Genomic DNA, 20,188 nt, shown 5'->3' with positions numbered 1-20,188 from the left:
TATATATGTTAAATGTCTGATTATCCTTTGAAGAAATTTGCTTTACTTATTCTCTCTGTTCTCTTGTTATTTTGTAGAAATTTTTATGATGAAATCCCATCAAGTTTCTAAAATGTCAGCATGACTCATTTAATTTAAAGACAAGACATGCAGTTTTAAAGAGATAAATGATGGGTTTGATACATTATAAACCAAATATAAACCAGTGGTGAGGAGTTCTTTGCAAATCTGCAGCCAGTAGCCTTCTTGACCATGAGCATTTTTTTGCTAACACAAGAGGGCAGAGATGCCTGCAAACATACAAAAATAAATAATTATCCTTGTGACAGTTATCTTTGGATGCAACATGTAAACGTGAGGAAAAGATTAATTCTCTGTATGAAACATTTTGCGATAAGTAGAGTTTTTTTCAGGCAGGGGATTTCAGTTGCCAGCTTTCTTAGTGCGTCGTTTGTGCAAATAAATGCATCTCTTATTGTCCAATTTGTTTACAGCCGGCCTCTTTGCTGAAGAGAAGAGCCAGAGATTATGTCTGTCCTTTCCCCAGAAAGCTTCTTGGCTACAGTCAGGGTGAAAATTAATTAACCCACTAAGATCAGAAAGATTAACCTCCTTTGCAATGTGTTGCTGTCATCTTAGGCTGTGAAAGAACAAATGATCGAGCTGATACGCAAATGCCAATGACTTTCTGGAAGCAGAACAGAGAACTCCAAATTGAATTTTTTTTTCACAAAGTGCATATTATCGACAACACTGAACAGAGAACCTGGGACACAAGGAACAAACCTTCCTTTACCCCAGGACATGGTGATGAAGTAGAAGGATAATGGAATGATGATTTCATTATAAAATGCAGATAAATCCAGAATGGTAAGGGAGGATTGATGAGTGATGAGGGATGAAAGAAAGGAACCAAGATTCCTGTAAGGAGAGAGGAAAAAGTAGCGGGAGGGGCTGAGGCAGTGATGAGAGGTGAGTAAGGTGAGGAGGGGAAGAGACTGATGGCTGTATAGATATACGGACTCTCAAGGTAAGATAAACTGGTGGGGGGAAGCAAAAAGAAGATCTAGTGTCGGAGCTATATCAAATCTTCATTTCCTCGCATGCCGGACAAAGACCAAGGAAGATTTAATCATGTCCTCTGAAAGATTGTCAGATCCACAGAAATCATTTTTATAGATTAGATAGAAAGAAGAGCCTGTACAATCAGAATTGCTGTAAAAAAAAAAAGAAACACTTGCTGAAATCAAACTAAAGATGTGATAGTATCAACAGTAATAAAAAATATGTGTGCACGCTGCTTCATATACAGAACTTAATAGAATCAATATATCAGAAATCAAAGAGAATGGAATAAAAATACTGTGTGTCCGATATAATCTTTAAAACAATACATATGTGTGTGTGTGTGTGTGTGTGTGTATGTATGTATATATATATATATATATATATATATATATATATATATATACATACATTTAAGCTAGCAAAGTGGAGGACCTGTGTTTTAACTATTTATTACAAAAATTCAATAAATATTATGTGTAATCCACACACTAAGGTCTAGGCATCCCTGTAAGCGTGTTTCCTAATAATTTATGAAACATCAAGACCAGGAGATCTAATAGTAACTAATCTAAACTGTGTGCTTACGCAGACCTCATCTTCATTTCCCCTAACAATAAAACTGGTCAAGGTATGGACATTAAATTTGATACATATTAACAAACAATACATTGGTTTTAAAACAAGCACTCACTATCCTTTGTAGCTGTAGGTATTTTTATTATTATTATTAATATTATTAATAATAAACAGGATTTATATAGCACCAACATATTACGCACCGCTGTACATTAAATAGGGGTTGCAAATGACAGACTAATACAGACAGCCACACGGGAGGAGAGGACCCTAACTCAAGGAGCTTACAATCTAAGAAGTGGAGGAAGTATCACACAATAGGATGGGAGATATGTAGTGGTGGGAAGTAGTGATGGTTTCAACAGACAGAAGAAGATGGGTGGGGAAGTGTGAAAAATGGGTTTTGAGTGCTCTTTTACATTAGAAGAAAGTAGGAGAAAGCTGAGAAAAATGAGGAAGCCCATTCCAGAGAGTTATGGCAGCTCTAGAAAAATCTTGGAGCCGTGCGTGTGATGAGGTTATGAGTGAGAAAGTCATTAGTAGGTCATTGGAGGAGCAGAGAGAGCGGCTGGGGGAGTATTTTTCTATCAGGTCAGAAAGGTAAGTGGGACAATAACTGTGTAGGGATTTAAAGGCAAAGCACAGGAGCTTAAATTTGATTCTAAGGTGAATTGGAAGTCAATGAAGGGAACTACAAATAGATACAGCGGAAGAGGAGCGGAGGGAAGGATGGATGAGTCTGGCTGCAGCATTCATGATAGATTGTAGAGGAGAGAGTCAGGTTAGTGGAATACCAGAGAGGAGGATGTTACAGTAGTCCAGACGAGAGATGATAAGAGCATGTACAAGGAGTTTGGTGGTCTCAGGGGACAGGTAGGGGCAGATTTTGGCGATGTTGCGTAGGTGAAAGTGACAGGACCTGGAAATGTTCTGAATATGGGGGATAAATGAGAGGGCTGAGTCAAAGGTGACACCAAGACAACGTCCCTGATGGGAGTAAGGAATAACAGTGTTGTTAACTGTTAGATATATGTCAGGGGGGGATTTGGAATTTGAGGGGGGAATGATGAGGAGTTCTGTTTTATCCTGGTTGAGTTTCAGGAATCGGTCAGACATCCATGATGAGATGGCTGACAGGCAGCATGAGACCTTATCCAGGACTGAGGGAGACAGGTCAGGGGCGGACAGATAGATTTGAGTGTCATCAGCATACAGATGGTACTGTAAACCAAAGGAGGAGATGAGACTACCGAGAGAGGAGGTGTACAGAGAAAAGATAACTTAAAATGTAATATAGGTCCATGCTGCCAGAAAAAGCAATAGTAGACAAGATAAGATTTCAGTGACTTGTTTATGAACTTTGAGAATGAATTATTCCACAATACTTGCAGCTACAAAGATATAAAGCCTGATTATTGCTGTTTAAGATATTGTAAATACCTATGTGCCCAAAACCCATTCAAATCTTACTATCCATTGCTTCCTTCTTTTTTTCATAAAACATAGGAATGGATACCACACACATAACACTCTTACATGTTCTAATTTCATTATCAAATTGCCCGACTCTTATAGCACGTTTAGGTTTAGGGACCACTGTACATCAGGTCTTCGTATAATGGTGATGTACACACAGTGATTTAATTACGCAGGAACATTTTCATATTACTTTGTGCATGGTAAGATTTCCAGTGTCCAGTGTCAGAATATTGTGCTTAGACTCCACAGATCCCTATTAGACTCTGCAGTAAGCACCTTAGCTTAGCACCCATCCAGCATTAAAAACCTTGGCAGAACTCAGTAAAATTTAGGTTTACAACTATTTCCTTTGGATAGCTGATAAAGATAATCAAAAACTGTACATTTACATTTTTGTTGTGGTTTAATAGAGATCTAATATCCAAACAGCATTCAGCTAAGTTGTCTATGTTCTGTTGTTTTCAGGCTCCCCAGGAATGAAGATTTACATCGACCCCTTTACATATGAAGATCCCAATGAAGCTGTGAGAGAATTTGCTAAGGAGATTGATGTCTCTTTTGTGAAAATTGAAGAAGTTATTGGGGCAGGTGGGTATTAACTTTTCCACAAACACCCATGCAACATTTTTTTCAATTCCTGCCGCCTAGGGCAGTGTTTGCAGTGTGTTGTATGGACAATTGCTGTGATATCAGCCATTTCTACTAATATGTACATGAAAGACAATAAATTGAGGCAGCATACTGTTTGTTCTGCACTCGTATGTGCAGAAGGCACCTGGGGTCATGAAGCAGGGTCTTTACTTTGATGTCTCTCAACTATTGTGTCTGGAAAATGTTCTTCTTTACATCTCTATATAGTGTATATGCTAATAAAAAAAAATGCAACTTCTTCGATACAGAATGCCCGGACAGTTTAAATTGATATCTAAAGTAATTGACATAGATAGGCCAAACTAGGTTGTTGGTAATTTATTTTCTATTTTTTATATAAAATATGTTTCAAGTAAACCTTTTAAAATGCAAAAGTCAGTGATTCTGTGACACTTTGTGCTTGGGGCATGCTGTGCTGTCCAAAAAAAAGCCCCCACTGCCCTTCCTGTGTTGACAACCCATCTCTAACTTAAAAAACATAAAAGTCAAACAAAATACATATTTTGTATCCTAAACATAATAAATAAAAACAATTCAAAAGCACTACAAAATTTATTTTATGGTGTATTAAACATTATAATACAAAGAGCTGGATTATTTTTTTAGGTCTATAGTTGGTAAAAATGTCTAAACAACTATTTTCAGTAGAGAAGGGGGGATTGAGCACCATTTTAGCAATTCATTGCTGCCTTATACTATTTTAGTCTGTATGTTCACTTATACTTTGCAATATGTTTGCACATACAGTTGATACATAGATACATACCTTACAGATGTGAGTATACACATACAGTATATTATAATTGAAAATAATTATATAGTTAGTAGCCAAAGAAAATGAGATGTAAATAAAGTGGAATTCATTGTCAGCATGTGAGACCATGAAATATGTATAAGTAGAAGGAATTTGATCTGTGGCAATACTTTCAATTCGCATAGGCCTCATGTACATTAGTGCAGAATGACATTCTTGTTTCTGTCCCACAGGAGAGTTTGGGGAGGTTTACAAGGGTCGTCTAAAGCTCCCTGGGAAGAGGGAAATCTATGTTGCTATAAAAACCCTTAAAGCTGGATATTCTGAAAAGCAAAGAAGGGATTTCCTTAGTGAAGCAAGTATTATGGGCCAATTTGATCATCCCAATATCATCCGATTGGAAGGGGTGGTGACCAAGAGCCGGCCTGTAATGATCATTACTGAGTTCATGGAAAATGGTGCACTGGACTCCTTTCTGCGGGTAAGCCATTCCTCAGTGTTTTTGTATATAAAATGAATACAAAAGAACAATATACATACGTATATATATTTATATGTATATTATTCAAACTTTACATTTGCAGGATTATGGTATCGTGCTGAATAATTTGTTGATATGGCTTGATTGGCAATATTCAGTTCTGGCAAAACATTACCTTCACTTTTAATTATTTTGACTTATGTAAACTGAAATCTGATTGCTTGTTGTAGGTTACTGTGTTTTGCACATCAATGCGTTTTAGGCTAGCATATGAATCTTGCTTGCATATGGTGCATCACTGTCTTGCTTTGGCCTGTACTATAACACCAGTAAGCTATTGAGGAGGTTTCATTGTATCTTGCATAGCCAAACCCTTGGTCCATCTATCTTGCTGCAGTAAGAACACACAGAATGGGTAGATTTTATACCATGTTGAAGTCTTTGTTTACTAGTAAATATGACTTTTTTATGATGAGTGCAGTATCTTAATACATGCAAAATATATGTTTGATTCTGTTACACTGAACAGATACGTGCCACAGTCTACCTACTACAAAATAAGAGGAGCTATGCTTTTTCATATTTTCTTCTTATATTAAATGGCTGTGCTCAGACACACACAGTGATATACGTACAATATGCATGCTTGTCCTATATTGATGAAGTTGTCTGGAGACACGGCAGAATGATTGTGAAGATTAAGTACCAGCCAAATGCTGGCTGCAGATGACCTAAAAAAATCTAATTTCAGCCTCCAGATAAAAATAGGGACATTAATTGGAGCCTTGGTTCCTCCTGAAAGTAGGTTATAGGATCCAGTCCTCGGGGGCTTCCTGTGTCTTAGAAGGAGCATAACATAGAATGGAGCAGAGCCTGGATAGCAATGTACCTGTACAGAATACATAGGAGCCTGTGTGTGTCGGGGGAGTCTCACCTGTTCTCTACCTAGTTGTGTTTCTGTCAGTATTTTTTATTTATGTTGTCATGTTTTTCCTCGAGGCTAAGGTTTTTTTTTTTGACATTTTAAAGCGATTCTGCTGCAGGAATATCCCTATTGCAAAAAAATAAACATCATGAACACATTACCACTAGGTTCTTACCACTACTACAGACATGTGTATGTGGCACAAGCAGGCCACTTGTTCTAACGTGGTCCTAATCTAAGCTAAGTTTATAAAAATGTTAGCACTGGTGTCTGGGTTAGGCTAGTTTTCATCTAATAAATAGAGATACAGCAACATTCTAAGATATGATAAGCAAACCACTTGTTAGGACCTCTGAGGACAGGAGGAAAAACCCACTTGCAGCAAATCAAATCAGGAAGAAGTCACCTGTAGGTAAAATGCATCAGGATGTGATCAAACTTAACTCATAAATTTGTACATTGGTATTTAAAGCTGGTTCACACCACCATCCCACCACTTCTTTTTGGAGAATAGACAACATTTTATTTTGTATGATTTCATTTTTTTTAAAAAAAAGCATCAAAAAAGCACCTTACATTTTTTTACCTTATCTATTGCAGCAGCAAGTGTCCATTTAATGTAATTTACAATATGCTATACAGCCTATGGTCTCTCATCTGTTTTTCTAAAAAAAACATGTGGTAGAGAGATGGAGAACAAAACAACTCTGTGTGCCCATGGCCTATAAGAACGTTATCTTTATTTTGCTAATGATCTGCATTATTTCTTTTTTTTTCTGAATTATTCATATTACAGCTCACCTTGTCCTAACTCTCCCTCATGCCTGACAGTGAACAGAGTGAGCTTGGCTTATTGTATTTTGTGCACAGCTGTACTATAGCAGCTTCTGTGTGCTTAGCCTGTTTATTAGCTCAATGCTCGGAATATAAAGTCCTTGGTGTTTTATAGTGCAGAAACAAAGGTTATACCTGAACAAGGATTTTCAGGCCTGGGATTACAAAACTTTTATATAGGGTAGATAAAGTTATTTCACTTATAAAAAATTTTAATCGTACTGTTCTGTGTTTTATTAAAAAAGAAGGTTAGGTTGTTCTTTTAATGCTAATTATTTAAGGTAGATGGTTATTTATTTCTTTTTTTTTTAATCTTGTTTAGCAAAACGATGGGCAGTTTACAGTGATCCAGTTGGTGGGAATGCTCCGAGGTATTGCAGCTGGCATGAAGTATCTATCGGAAATGAATTATGTGCACAGAGACCTGGCAGCCAGGAACATCCTAGTGAATAGCAACCTGGTGTGCAAGGTGTCTGACTTTGGGCTCTCTCGCTATCTGCAGGATGATACATCAGATCCAACATACACCAGCTCCTTGGTAAGATAATCTGTGTTTCTGGTGAACATTGCTAGGTTTATGTAAAGGGTTAGTCCATCAAGTTGAGCCATCAAGTGATTTCTTGTATCTCTTGGTAACTTAAGTGGCTAGTCTACCAAACCAAAACTACTAGAGACCATTTAAAACCCCTGAGAATTTTGTGTCTCATTGCCAATATTTTCCTGTAGACATGAAATAAAGTTAGAGGTAAGTTGTGAAATGGGCAGGAAAGCTCTACACAGTCAGCTGACAAGTGTTCATTGGAAAACGTTGGACTTCTTCCTACTGTGTACTTCCATGGTGGAGTCATAGCAGCAAGAAATACAACAGGGGTGTCCTAACCAGTCACCACTCTGCCCAATACAAAAAAGTTTTGGTTTTAGAAAAACTTTAAAGGGGCCCTTTTAAAAAGTTAATTTAAAGGCAAAAGCATAAAATATGAAGTATCTTAAAAGCTTTTATTTAGTTTTTCCTTTCCATATTTCAACATACCAATATTTTTTTATTCACATGCAGTGTGAAACATGCTATAAAATGAAACTACTCAGTTCCCTAGCCTTCTCCCAATTTGGATGTCACAGACCTCTTCTTCGTATGGGAGTTTGTTCTTAATCTCTGTGCTGGTCCAGCACCTACTTCCCTACCCTTACCTCCCTACGTAATGTTTTATTTAGCTGTTGGGAGAGGAGTCAAGTGGAGTACTAGAAAATGTCCATTAAATGACATCTCATGGTATTCTGGGGCTGTAGATATCACATCCAAGATGGTGGATCCCAACAACAATCTTAGGTCTTTTAGATGCCTACACTTAGAGACTTTAACAGGTTTCTTCCGGATTCTAACGTGTATAAAATACATCAAATACACATATATTTTTGTTAAACCCTTAATATATATTTTTTAAAAGAATATGAACTTAATATTTAAGTTTCCAGGTCTTCACATCAGCTGAAACCAATATAATGACACTCTTACAGTCGGGAAACATGGCATATTTTACATATTAGAAAACATCTTATTTGAGCAACATGTTCATTGTTCCTATAATTTGTAGTAGTCAGCACTATTGGGCATTTGTAGAAGTAGTTAGAGTTATCTTTTCTCTCTTGTCTTGGTGAATCATCCACCAATTTTAGACTCCCAATGTAGAGAGGGATTAGGGCTAATACCCTGTCACAAAATTTTGGGAGACAGAGTCTAAAGTAGGTGTGTTTGAGGATATTTTACCTACATTACAAACAAGGGTTCCAAGATTCTTATTTAGCAACAAAAGGAGTGGAGAATGCTAGTGCAGTTCAACTGTTTCTGATGGCAAAACAGAATCCGTCAGCAGGTACACTGTGTTCCCTGCATTACATTATATGAACTCGCTATGTGAAGAAAAACACAGCAAAGAACACATTTGTCTGATACTGGTACAGTTCCTGGATGATCTGTGGGACAGTATGAAGCTTGTCAAGTGTTTATTCGCTCACAGCTTGGTTTTGCAGTAATTCCAAACACAAACCAATGCGGCACCGCAGACTGCAAGTAGCACATGAGCGCACTTAGCAATGGAATCCAGTATACCATTGATTGAAAATGCACAGTCTCTCCATTCTAAATTTTATAGTAGAAATAAAATCTCTTAGTAAGGGGAGGGTTAATCCACAAGACCTTTTATTCAGATAAATAGTCATAAAATTCAGGAGCCGGTGCTTTAAGAATAAATCTTTGTTAAATAAAAGAACAAAGCCGCACATACCTTCTCTTACACCGGATAATGGCAAATCTCTGCTCAACAAACATAATAGAGATAAGTGTTTAAATGAAACTGATTTGTCTCTGGGCTCGGCTCACATCTGGTCAGCCTTACAGATCCTCTTGTTGCTTCCTTTTTACCCCTACTCTTTCACATTTTTTTTTTTAGCGTCCTATAATCCCATCTAAATCCCATCCATAATGCATAGCTTATTTCTCAGAAGTGATGAGTGAATAAAGCACTTTTCAGTTTATGTTAGTCAGATGCTACGGAGAAATCATTGCTGGGTGGATGTGGTGAGGTCCTGAATAAGATGTCTTTATCACACTAGATTAAATGCATTTCTTTGAGTCAAGCTTTCCTTTGCCCTTGAAATAAGCAGCAATATTAATAGACTTGCTTAGTGCCGGGAGCTGCCACCTTGAGCTTTGAGATACAGTCCCTTTCCGAAGAAGGAACAGGAATTGTTGAATTCTGCAGCATAATGAACACTCGTTCTATACGGCAGTCCACTGTGTCCTTCCTAGTGTTGACATATGTATTGTTGTAGCCCTGACTGTACCTATTATGATGTTAATGCATACAATGTCCACATTGTGCATTCAGGATCATAAAAAAATACTCAACCTTATCTCACAATTAGGTTTTGTAATGATCCTGGACTTCAGAACAGCTGCTAGAGAATTAAATGTTCATTCGTACAGATACATGTTGTTCTGGGGAAATTGTCAATTTATTACAATTGTTTATTGTTTTAGTGATATGTGATAATGTACAGCAGTTGTTCTCCATGGACCACCAAAGGTAATATAAACAATCACCATCAATACCAGGTTTTCCTTTTTGTCCTCCATTTGACAGGTTTCCCCTCACTTTCTGTTTCACTGGTACATCAAGAAGTGAGGGTAAAGTGAGAATCCCCACTTACCAGAACTGGCTTTCCCTCACCTCTTGTTCCACTGACAACTGTAATAGTTTAATTTTCCCATTATTTTATGTTCCAGGGACCACTGATGAGAAATTTAAAAGGGGGTAATCTACCTGGGTGAGGGCACAAACAGCAATAAAAAACGCTTCCTTACTCAACCCTGTTTAATAAAAGTTTTTGTAAAAGATGTACTGAAACTAATGATATCTTAATGCTTAGACAAATCAGCATTAACATAATTGTTTTTTTTTTTTTCAGGGAGGTAAGATCCCAGTAAGATGGACAGCACCAGAGGCTATCGCTTATCGCAAATTCACTTCAGCCAGTGACGTCTGGAGTTATGGTATTGTCATGTGGGAAGTGATGTCATTTGGAGAGCGGCCATACTGGGACATGTCCAATCAGGATGTAAGAAAGCCATTTTTTCTGATTTTCACTTATTAAAGCCTTTGTTATCTTTATTGCTTTGTTATTTTTGTTGCCCACAAAAGAGTGATTGCCATTAACATGTATGTACATTTTTGAATTCACCAATGCCCCGGCCATAGCATCCTACAATCTCCCACATCTCCCAATGTAGTCTAATTCCTCATAGGTTTTACACCTTATTTCCAGGTTTCAGTGGCTTCCAGGAATTCCTGAAATTGGGGGAATTTTCCAGCAACTTATACTAATTGGTTTCTAGGGGTTGCATTTTATTCTATCAAGTATGTGCTTATTAGAAACAATCAGTGGGTTGCACTTTTTTTTTCTTTGTGAACGTTTTATTGAAAGCTTTGACCATATTAGAAACATACAAAACAATAACCTTAACATAAAAATCCACCCTAAATCTTTAACCAGCTCAAAGTAAGTGTAATATCTGAGTAAAACATGAAATAGTGCTTCAGCACTAATCATATTACTCTTTTTTTGACTGAAGCAGTAGGACTAGGCTTTAACACTGAGAAAACCATGCTAATGTTCCTCACCAGGGAGGGAGCAACGCCTTACTAGTCTGACCACCAATGGAGCAAAGTTATGGAAATACATGAGTAATATTATTTTATTTTTAAACTATATTTATATAGCGCCAATCTATTAGGCAGTGCTGTACATAAATTAGGGGTTGCAAATGACAGACAGACACAGACAGTGACACAGGAGAAGGAAGAGGACCCTGCCCAGAAGAGCTTATAATCTAAAAAAAAGTTTCTCTCCATGTCCAGCAATCCTGTAGCTGGCAAAGATCAACTGTGTAACATGTTCCTGGCTGTGTGATATGATGGTTCACCTTTTTCTTTTAAAATTCCCTGCAGTATTAGCTTGCACTTTAGTTCCTTAGTCAATTGTGCCATCAAAATGTTTTAATCAATTAATGTATTCTGGCCTTTTCATTTTCTTTTTACTAAGAAGCACATTTTGATTGGGTAATATGCTCTGAAACCTTGAATGCCAAGTAGAAGTATCCGTGTTTTACAAAAAATTTACAATATTTTCAGCTAATGCCATAGCTGTTAATAAAAGATGTTTATTTATGTGTAAAGCTTTGCCATTGTATATTTCCACTGCAGAAGACCACTATTTTGTTGTTTTAAAAAAAAAAAAAATACTGCAGTCGCATGTGGACTTTGATTGGCCAGAATTCCTTTATGTCTCCCATGGTGGAGTGCTGTCAATAAGAGATTCGTCATATGGCAAAGTTCCTGACAACCAACTCACTATTACAGCTATATTTGCAATTTACTAGATGTATTGCCTCCAGGGGCATGATATATAGGTAGAGGCATTGAGTGAATACAATTAAACTTGACTTTTTTCCTGCATTGAGTGAACGGAAAAGGGAAACATAGAATTCATGTTAGAAAAAAGTTGTATAGCTGTGAAACAAACTGTGTTTGTAAACCTGAATGCATTTAATAAAGTATTTGCTGTATTTCTTAGTGAAATGCATTTGTCAGCACCAGGGACCACATCTAGTCCATATATCAGTATGCAGGGTGGGTCTGCTGGAACTTGTGGTTGCATGGAGATAGAAGGGTCAGTGGTATAATATAAAGAGACTTTAAATTCTACAGAGAACAAGATCACAAATAGCAAATATGGAAAATCTGCTGTTTGCGTCCATTGGACCTAATTTTACAACACAAATGCTTACTGGTCACACGCCATTATCTTTTAATCACACACTAAGACTGTTCATCACAAGAGCCAGGTATATGGGAATCATTCTTACCAGGATCGTCCTGACACACAGGACGGATCTGACAGTGTAGAAAGACACCATTTATACTAGACACAGAGCAGGGGACTTGTACTTTTTTAGCGCTCCGTTGAAATACTGCAGAAATCAAAGCATGAGAGAGTGAGAGGGAGGGCTGGCTGGTGGGTGAGCACTGAAAACTACTGCTGTGTCAGATGGATCAGGCTGAAAAAGAAGAAAAGAATCCACATAAAGCAAGAAAATTGGAAAGTGCAGCCAGTGCACTGGGAAGTAATTGGACTTGAAGAAGCTTTGAACATGTCAGGCTGGTGGAGATGCTCAGCTCTTACAGTAATGCAGTGAGCGGCGGATATAATGAAGGCGAGAGCAGAACAATGCTCTGAACAGTGTGTGCCTTTGATTAACCTGCTGCAGCCCCAGCTCTCCGACTGCCCTCACTCTCCAAACCACTGTAATCACACAGGAGGGGAGCGGGAGACTGTCATGCTACAGAGCAATTAAAGCAAATGTGCTTCGTGCTGAAGAAGTAGACTACACTGCGACCTTGCTACAGTGTGCAAGACAAAAGCCGCTGCAGGACTAAGTGTCGTATTGTAAATAACCAACAGCAAATGTAAAAGGCCACTAAATGTGTATTACAAGTTGGATTATGTATTTGTAATTATAGATTTGTAAAGGTTTTCTGGATCTTTAAAGAAGAACGGCTACGAATGAAACCTTTTTTGAAATTGTGTATTAAAGCAGATAGTGAATGCCAGCCAGACTCCTAAAGCCTGTCTTGCAGCCTGGCAGGGAATTCACCCCTATAGAGGGAAAGCTGTGTGCCCTCTACATCTATGCTTAAGGTGTTACCACTCAATGAGACTCCACTAGAGGGTATGTGCTGTTTAAATGTTACAAAGCATATGCTTTTGTTATACATCGGCAGGATTAGGAGACAACCATTGGCCCATAAAATGGTTTTCACGGAGCCTGCAAGTATCTCATGCTTTAAGCAAACATTACAAGACTTTTTATTTACCTAAAAGAGGTGACGTGAACATGTCATGATATCATTATACCTCACATGTGTTTACATCACCATCGTACCAGCGCACCGCCATGATGTCATTACACCTCTTCATAATTATATTAACACTGTGCCAGGAGCCTGCCATAATGTCATTATACTTCACCCACAATTATATCAACACTGTGCCAGGGCACTGCCGTGATGTTATCATACTTAACCACGTTTACCACTGTTCCAAAGCATTACCATGATGTCATTACACCTCTCCCACATTACATCACCACTGTACAGGGCACCACCATAATGTCATTACACTTCACTCACATGAAAGTCAAGGCGAGTCACCTCAGAATGGGAGGAATTCCTTAACAGTTGCCACTTCTGCCAGTTGTCCTCATTGCTGAAGTGTCTCTCTACTTCTTTTTGGTAACATGTTGGATGTCACCCTATTATCCCTCTCTGTGACATTGGTTACAATGCGAAATGGTAAGATTAAATCTCCCAATTTGAGACACAGAGCACCAAAAAAACTTCCTTACTTTTTCAAAAACATGTTTTAGCTGGAGTTTTACTTTACATTTATGAAGTTGTGCAGTAAAGAGTTTGTTAGCATTTTACCATCTCCTCTGTGAACACAGAGCTGGTAGATAGACATAATATATGCAACATTTGTTCTCCTAATTTTTATGCCTGTTTTATGGTTCTCTGTTTAGCCATTGGCTCTTCTGTTCTTCAGTTTTATGGCCATAAACGGAAGAGCTGTGTCCTCATCGATTCTTCCTCTTTTCACAGGTCATCAATGCCATCGAGCAGGATTATCGTTTGCCACCCCCCATGGACTGTCCAGCAGCCCTTCACCAGCTCATGCTGGACTGTTGGCAGAAGGATCGAAACAGCCGGCCGCGCTTTGGGGACATTGTCAATACTCTGGACAAGATGATCCGGAATCCCGCCAGCCTCAAAACAGTGGCCACCATCCCTGCTGTGTGAGTCTGGCCTGATCATTGGTCTGCTGTCCGTAGATGAAACACATTTGGAAGAAGACAGGCATTTTGGTTTTTAATGATTGCACAGAATACATTTGAGCTTGTTGTTTTGGTATTCCATAATATTATGTTGTGTTTGGATAGTAGGTACTAGGTGTGATAAACCATCACTGCCAAATAAAGATGCACAGGCTCATTCATGCACTTGGCTTCTTTTTTAACCCTTTGCCTGCCATGTGTATAATACCCGTGCTATGACTTTATCTTTCTTGTACCACTCCCAAGGTTTCTGTTACATCAATTCTTTATGAGTTTTAGACCCACAAAATCAGCTAACACCTTTTCTTTTCTTAGGAAAGCATCAACCAGGTTATCAACATTGCTTACACTACATCAAAGCAATCTGCCCAAAATGCCTGATCTATGAACAATATATACATTGTATATATACACATATTACACAAATTACAATCAATTATCTAGTAATAAAGAGCTTCTCTGTACACCTTCTTCCTCTCAATCACATTACTGACCATCCCCTTATACAGCCATAACTCATGCAACCAGCCTTAGGGCACCTTCTGTCCCCTTTATTAGTCTGGCTGCACCCTCTGATAACCCATCTTTTAGGAACCCCTCTTAATACTGAATATGCCACCTTAAGCTTTTATCACATTTCAAGAATTCCATACTGCTCCTTCAGCTATCTTTCATCACTGGTCTCTTGTAGTCCTTTTCTATCCCTGCAGTGTCACCTGTCAACCATGGACAAGAGGCAATCCAATTTTAGGTTCAATTTAATGAAGTGAGCTGTTCTACAAATTATTGTTCTTTTTTTTTTTAGTACATAAACACTGACGTGTGTATTGTTTTTGCAGGCATGTGTGTACCACTGTCTACTTACAACTCGTAATATACTGTGCACCACAAAAGGCTAATGGTATACTTTTATACTTTTACAGGCCTTCCCAGCCACTGCTTGATCGCTCCATCCCGGACTTCACAGCCTTTACCTCAGTAGATGACTGGTTGAGCGCTATCAAAATGGGACAGTACAGAGATAACTTCCTGAGCTCCGGTTTCACCTCATTGCAGCTTGTTGCCCAGATGACTCCAGAGTACGTATGCATCTATCAGGTGGACTTAGGCTGATAATATGAATAATGATTGTGATTTATTTTCTTGAATGTTCTTAATACTTTACAACTCATACATAAATACTTACAAATCCATTATTATATCTTTTAGTGATGTAAGGAAAACATTAGTTCTTCATTTTGTTTGTTCCATTTGCTGGGAACTCCTATACCCCAAAGTGGGGTAAGAGTCGAATCTAACAGCCCTGCTTACATGGGGGATGTATGCAACTTTAATTCTAGTCAAATTTTGAAGACACTTGTTAGTTCTAGCTTTCTGCCTTTTTGATTCCCTGCACTACCAAGAAAACCCATGTCACTCTCTTTATCTCCAGTCAAGAATGAACAGCAAATAGACTGTGCAGGAGATTATGGCAGCAGTCAGCAGTATCCCTTTCCCTCGATGTTTGAGTTAAGTTGCCACCAAAATGGCACTGTAAGCTAAAATGCATAGTGCCAGATTATAAATAGTGTAAAGGTGAAGGTAACTGTTATCAAGTGACGACTGAGCAGGGGGAAATAAGTCACTGGGTTTCCAGGCCAATTGTGCTGCTGTCTCTGAATAGAGATACATCACAATTCAAACATCCATCAGAGTGGGACCTTCACCTATTCAACATATCTAAGATACCATGTGATCTAAATTCCAAGGGTCACAAAGAGGGCTGATTCTAAAAGATATGAAAATCGTCACAATAAACCTAATCCTTTAGAAATAGTAACCATTTATCACGTTCTTCAATCAAGTCAGCACCATGGCACAGTTTATGTGGTGCCCTTTTTTTAATACACAGCAATCAGTTCCTAAAATGCAAGGTGTCACACTTGGAAAGACATAACCTGTAGGGGACACTATCGCTTGCTCAATGGTGGTTTGAGCCCTAAGACGGGCCAAGGTGCAGAATCTAAGAAGCAGTCTGGTTATCTTCAGGGCCTCCGCAGGTGAGGATGTTGTGCTGCAGACTGCTGCCAGGTTGTGATCCTTGCACACACCAGGGTGAGCAGAACAATGTGTGGTACTGAATCAGTGAACAAGAGTACTAGTTCAAGGCAGGCGGCAAACAAGTTAGAACAAATACCAGAAATAGACACCGGTAACACAGGGATCACTGAAGACACAGGGGAACAAAGGAGACACTGGAGGCACAGGTGACATGGGGGCCACTGAAGACAAAGGAAGACACTGGAGCAACAAGTGACACGGGGGCCACTGAAGACTCTGGAGACACAGGTGACAGCAATACAAGTAATACACAAGGGAACAGCCAGGGGAACAGAAGCCTGAACTACAAGAGGTTACAACAGGAGCTGGGTTGTAAAACACACAATCAGGGTGACAGCTGAGTGGGAACACTAGCAGCACTAGAGGGCCTGGCAGTAGCGGAGACACGTTGCTTAAATGCTAAGCACTGTGTCTGAGCCAGTTATATAGCCAGGGGCTATTAAGAGGCTATCTCCTGGTTGGCCAGTGGGAGTGAAAATGCTGATGGCACTTAGAAGAGCAGGTGTGCTTGGGGTCAGAACTGCCCACTTGCACATGAGAGAGGTGCCGGCAATTTTAACAAGAAGGTAAGCGTGACACAAGGCTTTCTTGGCTATGTATGTTCCCCAAGTCTACATTTATGTATGTATTTTACAACTACTGCTTAATGTTTCTACTTTTTGCATATGCAGGAGTGTGAATATTCCCTATTCTAGCATAGTCACTGATTTATCTAATACATTTTAACAGTTGGCTTTATAAAAGCAGCAAATATAATATCTGAAACCATACTAACACAAGAGATAGCAGAAGGACTTTCATTGCTCCTTTGTATATTTCATAAAAAATATTAAATAGTTTGCTATGTATTATAGTAAAGAATATGTCTATTTATCTAGTATTTCTAAATATTGTTCTGTCTGTCTTTCTTTTAGGGACCTTCTGAGGATAGGAATTACACTAGCTGGACATCAGAAAAAAATCCTGAACTGTATTCAGTCCATGAGGGTCCAAATGAGCCAATCACCCACCTCTATGGCATGAGACTCTGGGCTGGGTGAGGGAGCCCTCAAGGGTGGGGGAGGGAAAGAGAAGAGGTTGAAGATATGAAAGGTTTGAGCAGTGGGGGAAGATGAACTTTGCTATTCAAGAAGTAACGCTTCCGGATCAATGGTGGACCACCCATCAGGAACATAAAGGCCAATATGCTGTCTCTGATATGTAGAGAAGTGCAAATCTGAAAAAAATAAATAAAAATGTCAATTGATGGATGTACACTGTGTTTTCAGATAACTGATGTTTTATAAATGCTGGACATCTCTTGAGAAGGTTTAGCTTCTGAACATCAGCGGTATTGGCTTAAAAAAAGGTGCTTAGTTTCATCATCATACTACTGCAAAGGGATGGAGGGTGCCGCATTAAGCCCGCTTCACCCATGAATGGATGTCACACGTATCCTCATATCTGACACTGTTGCTGCATCAAGGAGGAAGGCCACTGCACACTTCCATCTTCTCTTTATTGTTTTGATTGTCTTCATATTGAAGATGAGTTTGTATGGAAGAACAAACATTTATCTTCTTTTTTTGCTTGCATTTTTTGGCAAAAACAAAAAAAACAAAGAAAAGTATAAAAAAAAAAAATCAGGATGATTACCTGACATTGTGTCTACCTTTGTGTCCTGTATGTCAAAAAATTAAAATACAGATACCAGAGCTGTGGATTCTATGTATATAGAGGGATTGAGGCCTATTAAACACAGAGGATGAGTTCTCTTTCTCATGGAACTTTATATGGATAATATCAGACTTTGTCTTGGAAGCTGGACAATGCCAGGAACCGGCTTAAGGATAGGGACAATGAGGACATCTGCTAAAGCTGGTGTGGTATAATTCTGGAATAACTTAAAGGACTCTGGGCTCGTTTGTAAACCCAAGACCATCTAATTAACATTTGTGGAGTTATTCTGGCAGCGAAATCTTCTATGTTATGAGGTGAGAACAGGTATTTGTTAGTGTTTTGCTAAAAAATGTTAAAGCTGCATTTGGGATCATATTTTGGATATATCAGGACTTCTCCACAGGGTGCAACAAACTATAAATACACATATATTTTCAGGTATACAGTGATCTGGGCCATACCTATTAAAGCAGTGGTCACCAACGTTTTCAGACCCATGAACCACTTAAATTACCGTTTTCGGACCGTGCATGCGCGGGAGATCTGAGCCTGTGATGGGGGAGTGGGCGGGTTGTGTTCAGAGCCTGTGACCCATACGGGGGACGTGGTTCGTGGCCCTGGCCGGTGTGCCCCCCCCCAGCGGGGTCCTTCTCCTGACCCTGCCTGGGGGCGCACGGGCCAGAGCAACGGAAGATTGGTTGGTGACCACTGTATTAAAGAATATAATGCAGTAACAAATGGTCCATTGCTCCAGAAGAAAATTGTATACTATTATTTTAAACAGCAAATTGTCATGACATTATCCTAAATAAAAAATTGCTGTAGAAAAGCCTGTTTCAACCTTTTGCACATTGGGGAAACCCATAAAATAACTTTCAGGTCTTCATGGAATCCCTTTTTTAATTACGATATCCATAGCTCACAGTACATTAGTGTGGTGATTAGTAGAAAGAATGTCTCTTACATTGCTGGCTAATGGGAAGAATTTTCCCCCGTCTGATAACCAAAAAGATCACTGGTGTCACTGAAACTTACCTACTGAGAGGCACAATTTGTTCATTGTTTTAAGGAACCCCTAACAACCTCTGGATGAACCCTGGCTGAGAAACACTGCAGTACAACTTGTAACATGATAACAATTTATAATTTGTGTGTTACAGGTGCAATTGATAAGTGTCCTGTACACTAAAATGAGATTATTAAAGCCTCACTTCAGCCAATATAAATTTGGGAAGGGTTAACCTTACTGTCTATGGCTCCACTGATTTTTCCCCCGATCGTGACACTGTGTTATATGTACAAGAATTGGTAGGTACCTCCTAAGAAGTATGGATACCTCCAGCTAGGAACTCCTGCTTTTAAAATCGACATATGACCTTTTTGTGACTTTCCCTCTTAGTATTTTTCTTGCTATTCAACATACAATCACCATAACATTTAAATATTTTATTTGCCAAAACTACCAATTAAACATGGTTTAGCAAGAATGTGAAGTGATCGGCCTTGTATGTCGCTTTGTGTTAAATACCCAGAACATATCTTCTCCATTAATCAGAACGGTCGCATGAAGTGCTGAGACAGAGACCATGAAAAAAACAGAACAGCTATTTTTCAGTCAATAGAACGTTTTCTATCAACGTAGCTCTTAAGATACTCACCAGCTTTTACTGTTTTTTTTTTAGCTATTTCATTACTGGAGACTTTTAGATGCTGTGGATAATTCACTATTTTGTACTTTATATTGTGATTGTAGAACACATTGACTCCAATTAAAAGAAAAGTGCAAATACAGAGCAATGCGGTGTTACATTAACAGAATATAAATAAGCTGACACTTGCCAGCTTGCCATACTTTCTAATGGGCCCTGTCTCTTGTAGTGCATTTCTCCATCTCATCTTTATTATTCGTCTTTGCTTTTTATGCTGATAATTCTGTCTCTTTCATTGTCGCTATCAAGTACAAGATGCTTTTCAATTGTCACTTTCATCACGCCATTTCTATAGCAACAGTAATATCCCAGCTTAGCATTCGCATGTCTTTATTTATTTATTTTGTTGTTGCCTTGTACTGGATTTGCTCACGGTCTTCTCAGACAACTCATATTTCAAATTCCACGTCTCGACAAATAAACAGCTAAGGCAAAGCATGTCGGGCAGGTAGACTGGCTGGCTGGAGATTACCAGTCCCTGGCCTTACAAAAAAACACTGCATGA

At 38.7% G+C, this 20,188-nt stretch overlaps 1 protein-coding gene across 1 annotated transcript in view; it reads left to right on the top strand.

Annotated features, from left to right (window-relative positions):
* EPHB1 (EPH receptor B1) overlaps positions 1–20,188 on the top strand; it is a 202,800-nt gene that overhangs the window by 166,079 nt on the left and 16,533 nt on the right. The window contains exons 10-16 of the mRNA XM_072407625.1: positions 3,589–3,711; positions 4,762–5,009; positions 7,091–7,306; positions 10,234–10,383; positions 13,983–14,176; positions 15,139–15,294; positions 17,230–18,288. Coding sequence (XP_072263726.1) covers positions 3,589–3,711; positions 4,762–5,009; positions 7,091–7,306; positions 10,234–10,383; positions 13,983–14,176; positions 15,139–15,294; positions 17,230–17,338 — 1,196 coding nt within the window. The 3' untranslated portion in view covers positions 17,339–18,288. The remainder of the gene's footprint in view (positions 1–3,588; positions 3,712–4,761; positions 5,010–7,090; positions 7,307–10,233; positions 10,384–13,982; positions 14,177–15,138; positions 15,295–17,229; positions 18,289–20,188) is intronic.

This window comes from Pyxicephalus adspersus, chromosome 4 (genome assembly GCF_032062135.1).
Source record: "Pyxicephalus adspersus chromosome 4, UCB_Pads_2.0, whole genome shotgun sequence".
Lineage (NCBI taxonomy): Eukaryota > Metazoa > Chordata > Amphibia > Anura > Pyxicephalidae > Pyxicephalus > Pyxicephalus adspersus.
The sequence above is the reverse complement of the archived record's forward strand: the minus strand, read 5'-3'. Positions and strand labels throughout refer to the sequence as shown.